The 15,304-nt window shown below is 37.1% G+C and overlaps 1 protein-coding gene and 2 pseudogenes across 1 annotated transcript; 2 read left to right on the plus strand and 1 right to left on the minus strand.

Annotated features, from left to right (window-relative positions):
- LOC109708601 lies at positions 2,292–4,670 on the plus strand (annotated as a pseudogene).
- On the plus strand, positions 7,852–9,654 carry LOC109708602 (annotated as a pseudogene).
- On the minus strand, positions 11,475–13,341 carry LOC109708393 (annexin D4). The gene is made up of 6 exons (XM_020230112.1): positions 13,155–13,341; positions 12,813–12,997; positions 12,485–12,700; positions 12,158–12,385; positions 11,979–12,050; positions 11,475–11,881 (listed from the first exon to the last, which is right to left on the minus strand). The coding sequence occupies exons 1-6, from the start codon at positions 13,192–13,194 to the stop codon at positions 11,678–11,680; spliced, it is 945 nt and encodes a 314-aa protein (XP_020085701.1). The 5' UTR covers positions 13,195–13,341; the 3' UTR covers positions 11,475–11,677.

A 15,304-nucleotide genomic window follows, 5' to 3' on the forward strand; every position in this document is an offset into this window, starting at 1 on the left:
AATTGGAAAACAAAATTAGTTACAAAAAATTTACAAAAACACACGTCGAAAGAATAGATGATACAATACAGACGTCCCCTAGCTCAACAGAAGACGGCCCACTCCTTCGCCAGTATCTCAACACGATAGGCAGCAGAGGAAACGTCAAAGGGTAGGTTTCGAAAAATTACGCTATTTCTATCACCTCAAATTGTCCACCATAAGGCTGCCACAAGACTTTTGAGCCTTAAATCTGTCCATCGGTGTCCTCTTCCCCCGTAGCTCCTCCCAGCTAGTATAGACATCATCGAGCAAGGGAAGGGCAGGGAATCCTTCAAGAAGCGAAACGAAGAGGTACTTAGAAACGACACAGTTCACTAGCAGAGGTGCTTAGAAACGACACAGTTCACTAAGAGGTACTTAAATCTGTCCGTCGGTGTCCCCTTCCCCCGTAGCTCCTCCCAGCTGGTATAGACGTCATCGAGCAAGGGAAGGGCAAGGAATCCTTCAAGAAGCGAAACAAAGAGGTACTTAGAAACGACACAGTTCACTAGCAGTTGTGCGTCTACAGTCTCGAGCCCTACCCCACACATTACGCAAACATTATTACCAGCCCATCTCCTTTTAAGTAGGTTGTCCCCGGTAGGCAATCTCTTCTTTGATGCTATCTAGAGAAAGATTTTGACTTTAGCTGGGATTTTCATTCTCCAGATGCCAGCCATCACGGTATCCAAGAACCCCCGGAAGACATAATATATATATATAATATAATATATATATATATATATATATATATTATATAATATATATATATATATATATAGCTAGTCTCCTATACTATCTATAGTATCGAAGCTCCATACTATAGTCTTGTTTTCGATTTTAGAGTATTCAAATTAATGATCCACACCGTAAATATGATCTAGAGTATATGAAGTTCTTAGGAATAAAATTTTAGTTTTTTTCGACATCGTTACTTAGTAAATAAATTATGTCAAAATGGACAGTGAAAATCGAATAATCTTAAAATTTGAGTATAGGACTTTTAAATTCAAGATCAAGAATGTTAACCTTAATCTAGATAGTTTAAAGTATTTTCTATCAAAATTTGAAGAAACTTAGATTCTTCTACACCGTTAAACTCAAACTCGCTATAGTAGCCATTGAAAATTGACAATTTTGAAATGATTTGATCATAAAGTAAACTAGTGCGAAAAAATATAAAATTTTATTCTAAAACTTTAAATACCCTATATCAGTTTAACGGTGTAGATCGTTGATTTGAACAGCCTAAGATAAAAAACGGGACTATAGTACGGAGCCCGGTAATATAGATAGTATAGGAGACTAGCGATATATATATATATATATATATATATATATATAATATATATAATATTATATATATATATATATATATATATATATATATATATATATATAATATTATATTTTTTTTTTTTTTTTTTTCACTATCATTTCATTCTAGACAATCATAATTTATCTCTACCAACTAGGAATCCATTTGCATTTATTATCTATCAAATTATTTTTGATAATAGATATGTGATCAAAATTCAGCACCTAAGTACAATTTAAAGTTAATTTGAAGCATATAGCAACCAATTTTGCAACTCTTAAAATATTAGCTAGTACATCAAATAGCCATAACAATCTATGTTTATGCATGATATTTTAATTGAATTCATGACAATTAAATGATCAAAATTTATATGGAAACCCTCTAGCACGGCGAGATAGCCTTATCCACCATTTATCCGATCCATCGTTTTCGGTGCTAAAAATTCAACTACTACCATAAATAATAAACGGTAAATTAAGCCGTCACAATACAAAAAGCGTCATATTATTTGTCCACGAGTTGAGGAAAGGACCGAGAGTCTAGCCGTGGTCGTGTCAAAGTTAAAGCCACATAAAAATACCTAATTATATTGAAACTAAATATATATATATATATATATATATATATATATATATATACACACACACATGGTGAGCAGGCCAACAAATAGCAAATTGGTAATAAATTAATTACACTCTGAGTAATCACTACCACATATTTATTTATCTTCTAATCCTTAAAAATGGGTACGTCCTCTTCTCTCAATTAAAACAGCTTTAATTGCCAAACGCGAGTACTTAGACCAAATAAATTAAACAAAGGAAAAGGTCCACCCCACACTATCATGCTCACATCATTTTAATTTACTCAGTAAACACACCTCACTCAAGCCACCTATTTATACTCAACCATCTCTCATAAACCTCCTCATCATCCTTAAGTAAACTAGTTAGCTCTCTCTCCCCCTCTCTCTCTCTCTCTCTCTATAGTCTCTAGTAATGGGTTCCAGATCTTATCTGCTCATCTTCTCTTCTAGTTTGCTCTTCTCTATTTGCATCCTAACCCTGGCGTCGCCGACAACGCCGACATTAGATGTCGGTTTCTACCGATACTCGTGTCCTGCAGTGGAGGACATCGTACGGCAGACTGTGCTCTAGGCCGTCGCACACGACCCTGGCATCGCCGCCGGGCTCATTCGGATGCATTTCCACGATTGCTTCGTTAGGGTAAATATATATTCATTCTAGCTAGCTTGTACTCACATATACACATGCGTATAAGTCACTACAAACGAAAACTATCATTTAAGCACGTTTTTTTTAATATTTAACGATGCATCCTAATATAATTTTGCATTATATTTGAAAGCGTAGAGTCGTCACGTATATACCAACTCTTATGTAAAGCGTCAGTAAAATATATTTTGACGTTTTAAAGTATCGAAATTTTTTAAAATTTTGAGACAAAAATATTAAAAAATTAAAAATAATAGTAAAGCTTATCATTTAATAAATTTTTTTTTATCTAATAGAGAGTTCATATGATGACACTTTTTGAAACATCGATATTTACTATATCGTACCGACCGTCTCTAGATCAAGTGGCAAAGGACTTGGTGGTTGGTACCCGAGACTCAAGTTCGAATCTTAATTGATTCACATTTTCAGCTAAATTTATTTCTAAATAAAATAAACGAAACGGATAGCGTGCTACCTATCTCTACAAAAAAAGATATTTACTATATCCTAGGACGCTTTTCTCAAACGGCATGTAAAAAATATTTTTATATTGAGATTTTTTTATAGTGAGTATAACTACAAACATGTATGGTAAAAATGAATGGAGATATATACCATCAACTATAGCCTTTAGTAAAGTTTAATATTTTTTTAAAAAAATTATTTTTTAAAATAGAATAATTTAGTTGATTAAATTAGAAATTTTATCAAATTTAATAGCTTTGATCATTTTTCAGCAAAAAGAAAAAAGAAAATAGTACTAGCTAATAAAGTTATTAAATTTAATAAATAACTGATGATTATAATTAATAAGTAAAATGATAGAATTTGAAGCATTTGATCAAAAAAGATAAAACTGGAACTCCTATTTCGGAATCACTTATAATAGTTGACGGGTCTCAGTTCATTTTCGCCTTCTTATTTTCTCCATATATTTTTCTTGCATGCATGCATGCAACTTGACGTCCAACCGATTAGGTTTTCTTCTTTTGTTTTTTTTATCAAATCAAAATTTTAGTTACTGAATAATTACCAGCATTCATGAAACCTCCTTATTAGCAAAAATATTATTATTATTATTTAAGAAAAGAATATTATTGTACAAAGCTTGGTATATATAAGTATGCATGAGTTTTCAAAATTCTAAGCAAAATTTTCGTCGATCAATTCAATCCTCAGGGGTGCGATGCTTCGGTGCTGCTGGACTCGACCCCCGGCAACTGCGCTGAGAAGGATTCGGTGGCAAACCACCCGAGCCTGCGGGGCTTCCCGGTGATCGACACCGCGAAGGCCGCGGTGGAGGCCGCGTGCCGCCGCACCGTCTCCTGCGCCGACATCCTCGCCTTCGCCGCCCGCGACGCCGCCTTCCTCGCTGGCGGCATCGACTACCCCATCCCAGCCGGCCGCCGTGACGGCCCCTCCTTCAGCGCCTGCCAGCTCACCGCCAACTTCGCGAAGAAGGGGCTCGCCCTCGACGACATGATCGCGCTGTCTGGCGCGCACTCCATCGGCCGGTCGCACTGCTCATCATTCGGCAGCCGGCTGTACAACTTCACCACCAACCGGCTGCAGGACCCGTCGATGGACCCGAGATTCGCCGCCTACCTGAAGACAAAGTGCCCGACTCTGACGACCCCCGGCAGCAGCGATGCCATCGATCCGACGGTGCCGCTCGACGCGGTGTCGCCAACGACGCTGGACAACCAGTACTACAAGAACGTGGTGGCGCACCGGGGGGTGTTCACGTCGGATCAGACGCTGGCGGCGAGCCCGGAGACGGCAGGGCTCGTGAGGTTCTACGCGGCGGAGCGAGCGGCTTGGGCCGCAAAGTTCGCAGCGGCGATGGTGAAGGTGGGGTCCATCGAGGTGCTCACCGGAGAGGAGGGGGAGATCCGGGAGAATTGCAGGGTTGTGAATTCCTAATTGACACCTTTCTTGAAGTTGTTGGATGAAGCAATTAGTCACTTAATAAATATTCATTTTGAAATAAGTGTATTTCTTTGTTTTCTTAAAATGAGTTGCGATAATCTAAAAATGTATATTTTTTAGTATTCCTATAAAAGTATTTTTTAGTTTTGTTATGAAATTAATCAGTGTATTAATATGTAAAGAAGTTGTAAGATCATTTAAAAGTCTATAAATATGTAATAATTTTATAATTAAAGAGAAAATTAAGTTGAGTTGAATTTCTACTTTTATTTGAGAAGAAGATTTTTTTTATCTTGCTCATAACTCCTAGGTCGATTTTCTATGAGAGAAGAGTGTTACTTGACCGTTGCTATAGTGGATTCCGCGTAGTGGTGAGTGTGCTCGAGTTCGGCGTGTGGATTCTACGGTGGTTAAGTGTTTTTCTCGTCGTGTTTGTTCTATTTCTGCGTTTCCTCTAAATTCCGGCATCAGATTGGTATCAGAAACCTAAATTCAAGATGACTAACAATCGAAAGCGTGGTCGGCCCGTAAAGAATCCCGCAACATGTGAGCGTGATTTGCAGAATGTTGAGAGAGAAGATGACTTACGGAGATAAGTATGACTTCTTGAGAGTGACTTCTTGAGGGGCATGATTGGTTACATACCTCTTTTCGAATTTTCAATTAGGCTACTAATATATTTTTGGGGTCAATTGAGTTTCCAATTTTTGCAATTCATTTTAACTGAGTTCTTGATGTCCATAATTTTATTATTTTTAACAAAATTATTGGTCAAAGGTTTTTTTCTTCGAAAAGTAGAGAAGGATGAGAGGACGAGGGACAGGCAAAGATGAAACGAAATAACGAAAAAGAAAAAAAAAACAGTAAAAAAAAAAGAGTAAGGACTAAAAATAAAAAAGAGAGAAAGCATATGATAAAGAAAATAAAGAAATAAAAAAAATGATGATAACCATGATGATAATGATGATGAGGTAGAACAAACAACAAGAGGAAAGAAGAAGAAGGAAATAAAGCGGGAAAAAAAGAAAGAAAAAAAAATCCAGTTGAAAAATTGAGAAAAGGATGGTATATATGAATATATGGTTAACCCATGGAAAAAGACCACCTTTACATCTCGTATGGAATTTAAATTTTACACTACACCTATTAAGAGTTAACAAACCCTTTTTGAATATTTAGTATTAAAATAAAAATTGGAAATACTAGTAAGAAAATATATGCTTTTGGATGAAGTGAGTATAAAATTTACACTCCGCTACTAGATGTATAGATAACATACTTTTTTTTTAATATCTCTATACTTATTTTATAACTTGTATGGCTACATTGGAAGATTTATGCAGAGAACCAAAGAAAAATAAAGATAAATTACAATACTACTAATTTCTGAATTTCAACTCAAATATTATTTGTATATATCTTTAAACTTTAAATTTGATAGTTAAAATTCTAAATTGTCAATAATGTTTAGTTTTACTACTTGAACTTTCAGCATTATTTTATTCTAGTTTTCACCTTAATATAAAATCTGTTGGCTGCATTTAATTTATTCATATTACTATATACCATAAGTTAATGGGTTCTCCATTTCTGTCGTATTTAATTTATTAGTATAATTCCTTGTAAAAAAAAAAAATAAATAGGAACCATATATCACCAATCTACGGGGGGGCCTGTTTAGATGTTGGAAGTAGCTATCTCAGTAATAACTTAATTACACATTATGAGAATATTTTTTCCAAACGGAATTCAATAAAGTCACTTTTGAGTTCCTTGAAAGCGGTTCGTTGACATGATTTATTTGGATCATTTATATTTCACCTAAAATATGATTATTTTATTTTGAACTTATGATTTGAATGTAACAAATATGACATCTAATTAAGCACATTATTTATTTATCAATTACTATCATTTGTAATTAAAATAAAACTCTAATATCCTGAGCAAAATATTCATATACTTTAACTGTACTAACCAATTTTGGACCCAGGCCCTACCCAAACTAATGGGCTATTACACTTTTTGAACCTATCCAAGTCAAAATCCAACCCAAATAAAAGAGGGGTGGGCTAAGAATCCAACTTCACACTTATTGTTCTTATTGACCCGTGCCAGAGGTGGTTCCGCTACTTTAAATGGTTGGCCTGTTTGGTTCCGCTTCTGCAGTCCATTTCGATCAAGTACATTGTACGCCCAAAAGTATATAAGAGAAGTTGAACTCTCGTCCATGTAGGGATGCAAATGGAGCAAATACGGGAGCAGGACGGCTCCCCCACCTCCCGTCCTATTTTCTTGTCTAGTCAAGCAGATTGAATTTTATTATTTTATATCTTCTTTTACTGTTCTTTTCGAAACCGATCAGAACGAGAGCGAATTTTTGACGATTTTTTGGGAATCAAAGGAAAAAATAAAGGGTATTCACCTTCCACCCTATTTCTTAATGGATCGAGACAGATTTGAAATGGGCTATAATTTTTTTCTCTATTTTTGTCTTTCACTAACCACCACATTCTGGACGGATCGGTCGAGACAATATATCTACTAGCTCGAATCTATTTGCATCCCTACCATCAAGTCATTTTTGATGATGGATATGTGGATCACAATTTAGCAGCGTAAGCACAATTTAAAGTACTAATTTGGAGATTTAGCAACCAAATTTCATAGCTAGTAATTGTAAAAATCGTTAGCTAGTGTATCAAAGAGCCAAAACAATCTACGTTTGTGCATTATACTAATTCCAATTGAATTCATGACAATTAAAGGAACAAGAGTTACATGGCAATCATCTGAGACGGTCTAATCCACCATTTATTGTATCTATATCGTTTTCAGTGCTAAAAAATTCAACTACTATAAATAATAAATGATAAATTAAAAACATTCTCAATTGCCCCATATAATTTTGCACGAGTTCAGGAAAGGACCGAGTCTAGCCATGATCGTGTCAAAGCTCGTGCCACATGCACCAACCTAATTATATTGAGACTAAATATATATAATAATTATATATATGGTGAGCAGGCCAACAAATAGCAAATTAGTAATAAATTAATTACATTCTTAGCAATTAATATCACATATTTATTTATCTTCTAATCGTTGAGAATGGGTCCGGCTCTTCTCTCAATTAAAACAGCTTTTGACTAACGCGCTTACTTCACCCAATAAAACAAAGGAAAAGGTCCACCTCACACTACCATGCTCACCTCATTTTAATTTACTCAGTAAACACACCTCATTAATTTAAGCCACCTATTTATACTCAACCATCTCTCATAAACCTCCTCATCATCCTTAAGTAAACTAATTAGCTCTCTTTCCCTCTCTCTCTCTCTCTCTCTCTCTCTCTCTCTCTCTCTCTCTCTCTCTCTCTCTCTCTCTCTCCCTAGTCTCTAGTAATGGGTTTGCTCATCTTCTCTTCTAGTTTGCTCTTCTCTATTGGCATCCTAACCCTGGCGTCGCCGACAACGTCGACATTGGATGTCGGTTTCTACCGATACTCGTGTCCTGCGGCGGAGGCCATCGTACGGCAGACCGTGAGCCAGGCCGTCGCGCAAGACCCCGGCCTCGCCGCCGGGCTTATTCGGATGCATTTCCACGATTGCTTCGTTAGGGTATATATATATACTCATTCTAGCTTGTACTTACGTATATACATGCGTATAAGTATAACTACAAACTTGTATGGTAAAAATGAATGGAGATACCATCAACTATAGCCCGTTTGGAAATGGAGATCTCCTTAAAATTTACTCTTTTTTCTAATTAATATTTTTTTTAATCTTTATTTTTTAAATTGAATAATTAGATATTTTATTAAATTTCATAACTTCAATCACATTCAGCAAAAAAAATATAGTAATTGCTATAATTGATTAGTGACTATCATAATAACTCAAATAAAATAATAGAACTTGATGGATCTAATAAAAAATAAGATAAAACTGATCAGAGCCCTGTTTCGAAATCACTTATATATAATAGTTGATCGGTCTCAGTGTGCATTTTCACGTTCTTATTTTCTCCATATTTTTCTGCATATATGCATGCATGCAACTTGACGTCCAACCATGTAGGTTTTCTTCTTTTGTTCTACATGACCAGCATTCATGACACCTCCTTACAAGCAAAAATTACAACTCATCATGCAAATCTTCCAAAGCTTGATATACGTACATATGCATGCATGAGTTTTCAAAATTTTAGCCAAAATTTAATTTCGTCGATCAATTCAATCCTCAGGGTTGCGATGCTTCGGTGCTGCTGGACTCGACCCCCGGCAACCGCGCCGAGAAGGATTCGGTGGCGAACAACCCAAGCCTGCGGGGCTTCCCGGTGATCGATGCCGCGAAGGCCGCAGTGGAGGCCGCGTGCCGCCGGCGGCATTGATTACCCCGTCCCCGCCGGCCGCCGCGACGGCCGCGTCTCCCGCAAGTCCGAAGTCCTCCCCAACCTCCCCCACCCCTCCTTCGGCGCCCGCCAGCTCACCGCCAACTTTGCAAAGAAGGGGCTCGCTGTCGAAGACATGGTCACGCTGTCCGGCGCGCACTCCATCGGCCGGTCACACTGCTCGTCATTCGACAGCAGGTTGTACAACTTCACCGCCGGCCAGCCACAGGACCCGTCGATGGACCCGAGATTCGCCGCCAACCTGAAGACGAGGTGCCCGACTCTGACGACCCCTGGCAGCAGCGACGCCACCGATCCGACGGTGCCGCTCGACGCGGTGTCGCCGACGACGCTGGACAACCAGTACTACAAGAACGTGGTGGCGCACCGGGGGGTGTTGACGTCGGATCAGACGCTGGTGGCGAGCCCGGTGACGGCGGGGCTCGTGAGGTTCTACGCGGCGGAGCGGGAAGCTTGGGCCGCGAAGTTCGCGGCGGCGATGGCGAAGATGGGGTCCATCGAGGTGCTCACCGGAGAGGAGGGGGAGATCCGCGAGAATTGCAGGGTTGTGAATTGCTAGTTGAGGTTTATTTTTGTAATTAATTAAAGATTAAATTAATGTGCTTAAGTGAAAAATGCTGCTGCAAAGTGTATAGCAGTGTTTGTTTATTTATTTATTTATGTTTCAGACGTTCTTGTGATTCTTTACCTTCCAATGAAGAGGGGAAAAAACCGTATTTTGTTATTAAATGGTGCAAAGAAATTGAATGTACTAGTTACTGTGTTCATCTGATCTACTACAAAGGTTAATTATGAGCTTTTATTTATTTTTTCTTTCCATAGGCTCGGTATATTCTCTTTAAACTCTGATTGGTTGGGGGTTTAGGGGTGGAATAACCCCTTAACCCCCAATTTATACCAAACACCACTCTTAAGGGGTGGGGTTAGTAAACCCCACCCCAAACCGGATTAGTGGGGTTTACTAACCCCACTTCCCCTCCCAACTTTAATCCCGCACGCATACCGAGCTCTCACCTTTTTCTTCTTTATCAATCATTAATCCCACTCCCCCTCCCAACTTTAATCCCCCACGCATTCCGAGTCATCACCTTTTTCTTCTTTATCAATCATTATCTTCTTATCCCATCTACTCCAACCAAACACTTTTTTTCACTATCCTAGACTAACTCTAACCTCCAATCAAACACAAAAAAATTTTAACACCATTTTAACCCTGAACTTAACCCTATCCCTGGAATAGCTACTTTTTCTTAACCCCGAACCAAACGGTAAGCATCAGAGGAGTGCTAAGTCTACAAACTATTGCAGATTGTACTTATTAAGCTAATTACATTCGGCCTATTTGTTATTGGGCCTTGTCATATTTGGGCTATATAATTTGGTGATGTCTAATTTCTATATGTTTTATTACTATGCATGGGCCTCCGACTTGTAAGCTTTTATTAGATTATGATTCTTTTAATCTAAAAGCTCATGTTTGATAGCTTTTTGTGGGGTATTAGAATATCAGTGAGAAAAGAAGAGAGAGAAGTAGAGTGAGAAAAGAATTAGGAGAAAAAGAAAGAAAACCCTAAATCTTGGTTTAATTTTAATTCTATCGAGAAGGTAGGATCTTCTTTATGAGGTGTGGTTTACATTATTTAGATAGAGTTAGAGATTGTTGGAACTCTCTTTATCTTTGGATTAAAGGTGATATCTCTTTTATTTGTAATTTTTTTGTTATCTTCAAGTTTTATAGTGAAAGATTCTTTTGCATTATTCTCTCATAAATGTAGGCATAAGTAAATCACGTAAATTCCTGTGTTCTTGTAATTTTGTTTACTTTGTTATTATTCATATACTTGACTTTCTATTGGATGCTTGTAAAAAATAAGTTGTGAAATTGCCCATTAAATATTTTTGAAATTATCATCAATATTTTTTATCCTCATTTTACAACAGTACTATTTTATGTTGTAATAGTACAACAACTCTAACTCAATGACTATTTTTTGTCAAAATTAACAAATTCTCAAAATTAACAAATTCTCAACAGTACTTAGACTTTTCCGACCTCAGTGTCAGCATTGAAAACCTTTACTTGTGATTGTAAGAATAAATTGTTGTAAATAAGAGGAAGAGTAGAAAATGCGAATACATAAAAAGCTGCAATCATGGGTGCAGTGAGAGAAAAAAACAGAGTACAACAGAGGAGGCTTTTCTGGAGGAGACATAGACTTGAGAGGAATAGTCTTAAATTAATTAGTTAGGGGCTTTCGTATGCAAAACAAAAGAAGAATGAAGCTTTGGAAGTGTTTTACTATAAGGGCTTGTTTGAGAACTTTGTTATTTTGTAGTATTAGAATATTTATGCTGCATTGTGTAAAACAGAATTTGTATGCTATATAAAGGGATGCTCAGATGCTTTTTTCTGGAGTATCAAAATACCCCAAAATTACTGTCTCTGATTCCAAATCAGTCTTTTTTTCCATTACTGATTTTGTAACTAAAGTTCGATGGATTCATATTGAATTTAATTTTCTCGGCTCGTTGTTCAATTCTGATCTCTGTGAGCAGAATATAAATAAATGTTACTTGTTTTTTCTCAATGAAAAGAACAAATTTTTATTTGCACCCTTACACACATAACCGACGCTGATAGAGAAGATCACAGCATGTGACTATCGAACTAAGAGATGATTAAACGACAACGAAGTACCAACCCTCGAAAAAAAAAGGAACATTTTTGTATCTGTTAAAACAAGCACATTTCTCAGTTCCCAGCCAAGGACAGCAATGCTTCCTTGTAGTAACCATGAGTGTTCTTCGCGATCACATCTTCGAGCTTAGCTCCGTACTGCTTGTTATAAGCCTCTTTGATCTCCTTCATGTCCACCTCTGCTCGAGATACAAACACGCGGGTCAGAGCGTCTTTCGCTCTTTTATCTGCTCCCTCCTTAAAAGCCTTATCAATCACCTAAACACCGAAAAAAATTGGCCTTAAAAAATCAAACAAGGATAATAACTATACAAAGTAAGATTCATTCTTGTCAATTTGGGCAGATGATTATCACCTGGCTGAAATATTTAGGAGGCGAATCCAAGCACTTGACTGTCTCTTGCAAGCTCTCGACGCTACTCAAATCCTGATTCGATCAATAATTATTCGAACATCACAAGGAGAATGAATTACAAAACTATTGAAAACAGACATTTTTGAAATGTATTCAAGAGTAGAAATTGAATCACTTACCTCCTCGATCGACTTCCCGAAAATTTCCTTGTAGTGTTTGAAAGTGGCTCTGAGATGCAGCTTGCTCCTTGTAGTTAAAATCCTGATAACTTCATCATTCACTAAAAGATCACCTTTTGTGCCTGCGCTCTTGATCGCGTTACCGAGCGCCTTAGCCTCCGATTTCGCCAATTCCTCATTCACCTTCGGGCCTTCGTACCTGTATGCGCTGACGAGCCCGACCAAGAGCTGCTCATGAAAAAAAAGAAAAAGAAAAAAGAATAAGTTTCAATTGCCAATGTGATCAAATTCTAAGGAAGTTGAAGCTCATTCATCTTCTTTACTTACGTTGCAGTAGTTGCCCTTGACATTGTATGCAACATCTTCTTCGAGAGAGTGGTGGAAGAGAGCCTGGTACGCCTTCCGCGCGCCGAGCAGCTCCTCCGACGATCGGGTGCAGGCGATCTCCACGATGATGGTGGAGGGGTGGGCCTTGTGGAGCACGTGGTGCGCCCATCGCGCGTCCCGTTCCCACGGATGCATGGCCCATAGCACCATGATGTTCTGTAATCGACGCAAGTTTTATGCCACTTCAGAAACTATCCAGTTTCGCGATCAAAATGCGACAGAGATGATAATAAATTGTTGAAACTGATCATGGGAGATTTTAACATACCTTGAATCGCGAGAATTCGGTTTTAAGGTGGAGCATGTAATCGTCCTCGCACTTCTCAATGCTACCGTGGGGCGTGAAGAAGCGCGCGAATCCTTTTCTGAACTGTGATCGCTTCTCCGGTTGCTTCTGCCACTTCGCGATCGTCGACACCATGGTGCTCTCATCTACACCTAGCCCTCCAAGCCCTTCAAACCATACAATTATTGCACCATTTCAGTAAATTTTCATTAGCTCAATACAAAATTTCACCTTAATCTTATATATATATATATATATCATTATATCTATCTCCCTACATATGTAGTACATATGGAATATAGCAACTTGATCAACATTACAAACCTGAGAAAGCCCTGGTGAGCGCTTGAAACTCCTCAGCCATTGTTCTTTCTCTAACTGAGATGTTTTTTCTTTTGTTTTCTCAACTCACAAAGAAAGAAATTAAAGTTGGAGTGGTTTTTTTTTTTTGTTTTTGAAAGAGAGATTGAATACTTAAGAGAGATTATATGAGAGATGCTTCCTCCTTACTTATGGTGGCCATTTATATTGAAACTGTATGGGCATTTGATCATGGGGACTCATTTGGTATTTTGGAAAGTCAAGGAGGGCAGTTTAGGAATTTCACATTGTGCTAAGCTGGATGTAACGTAGTAGTTTAATGCAGTAATGCACAAGCATGCTCATGTCTAATTTTTACGTAAGTATTTGAAGAACATGAGAATTAATTAATACAATTTCTTTTTTTAGGAACATATATAAGAATTTAATTACATGGCCCGTTTTCTTCGGTTATGTAATGGAGATAAGGATGGAGGGGTTGGAGTGGGGTCGGTTTTTATCACAACACATGCAAAACGGGTGAGGGGCAATGTTGTAATTTTATTTTTTTTTTTTGAGAGAGAGATAGCACGCTACCCGCGTCGTTTATTTCATTCAGAAATAAACTTGGCTGGAAATGTGAATCAACTAGGATTCGAACTTGGAAACTCGGGTACCGACCACCAAATCTTTTGCCACTTGCTCTAAGAATCGGTAATGTTGTAAAAATATTGAATAAGAAATTTCAATAATTTAAGAGACTAATTGATGTGTTAAAATTTTATATGGTAAATGTATTCATGGCTTACCCGGTTTGGCGTAAAATAAATAAGAAAATTATTTTTGAGATGAAAAATATTTTTTTACTTGTTTAGTGGGATGTAAAATTATTTTTGCCAATTCAAAAAATTAAAATTTAGAATTTTCTTTTACTGAATTTTTTTTTACGAAAAATTATTTTTCACAGTTTTATATTCACCAAACGAATCCTTAGCTGATCAAAAAAGTAATTTTAGAAAAAAGGAAATTAAGGGTGGCCACAATTTTTCCCCTCCTTAATGGTTTCTCTTCTTAAGGTTTATAAATTAATTAATAATTAAAACATGTTAGGCTTCGGGGTTGCCATTAATTCAATTGTTCACAACATATATATTTAGGTTTTGCCAAGGTCAAAAGCTCAATACACTTGGTTATGTTAATTATTTTGTCCTAAGCATGTTAGCAATCCATGTTAATTCTTTTGTCCTAAGCATGTTAGCAATCCATGTGGGACTAAACATACATACATACATGCACACATATGTATATATAATTATATATATATATATAGAGAGAGAGAGAGAGAGAGAGTACATCTTCTGTTGAAAGTATGGAGGCCTCCAAACTTGTATGTTATTTTTTTTGATAGAGTATATAATTCGACGATCGGCTCTGTTAGGCATGATTTACTCTATTAAAATTATTTATAAACTAAATTTTATAATTTTTTGACATTATTTATCAAGTAATCAAAGGGCTTCAAAAATGACTATTTTAACTGTCAATGTGGCACATAAGTTCAACGGTATAGAACAATTCAAATTTCATCAAACTTTAATAAAAAATTCTATTTGACATCAAAATATATATATATATATATATATATATATGTGTGTGTGTGCGCGCGCGCGCGCGCGCGTAACATGGGGAAGTATTGTACATAGGTAACATCCTTGAATATTATTCTCACGACATGATAATTTGTCAATTAATGGCATTAGGTGACATTTCTAATTTTAAGGGGATTAAAATTTGAAGGTTAAATCTCAACCACCTGTCAATTATCCCATTCAGATTAGTCTTAAGGTGCGTTTGGTTCGAGTTATCCCGACAGGATTATAGGTAATTCTGCCAGGATTACTGCGTTTGGTTCACCAGCTATGTAATCTAGTCGTTAATGTAGCATTACAAATCGAGCAGGATTACACAGAAAATATTAATGAGAGTGAGGTCGTGTATCTTGTATTACTGAAAATCGGTAATACTAAATATTATGTAAAATGACAATTTTATCCTCCAACACTCCCAAACCCATTGTTTTCATCTCTCTCTCACCCTCCCCCCTCTCTCTCGCACGCCACTCTCTCTCGCTCTCTCTCTCGCACGCCGCTCTCTCTCGCTCTCTATCTCTTTCT

This window comes from Ananas comosus, linkage group 4, assembly GCF_001540865.1.
Source record: "Ananas comosus cultivar F153 linkage group 4, ASM154086v1, whole genome shotgun sequence".
In the NCBI taxonomy this organism is placed as follows: domain Eukaryota; kingdom Viridiplantae; phylum Streptophyta; class Magnoliopsida; order Poales; family Bromeliaceae; genus Ananas; species Ananas comosus.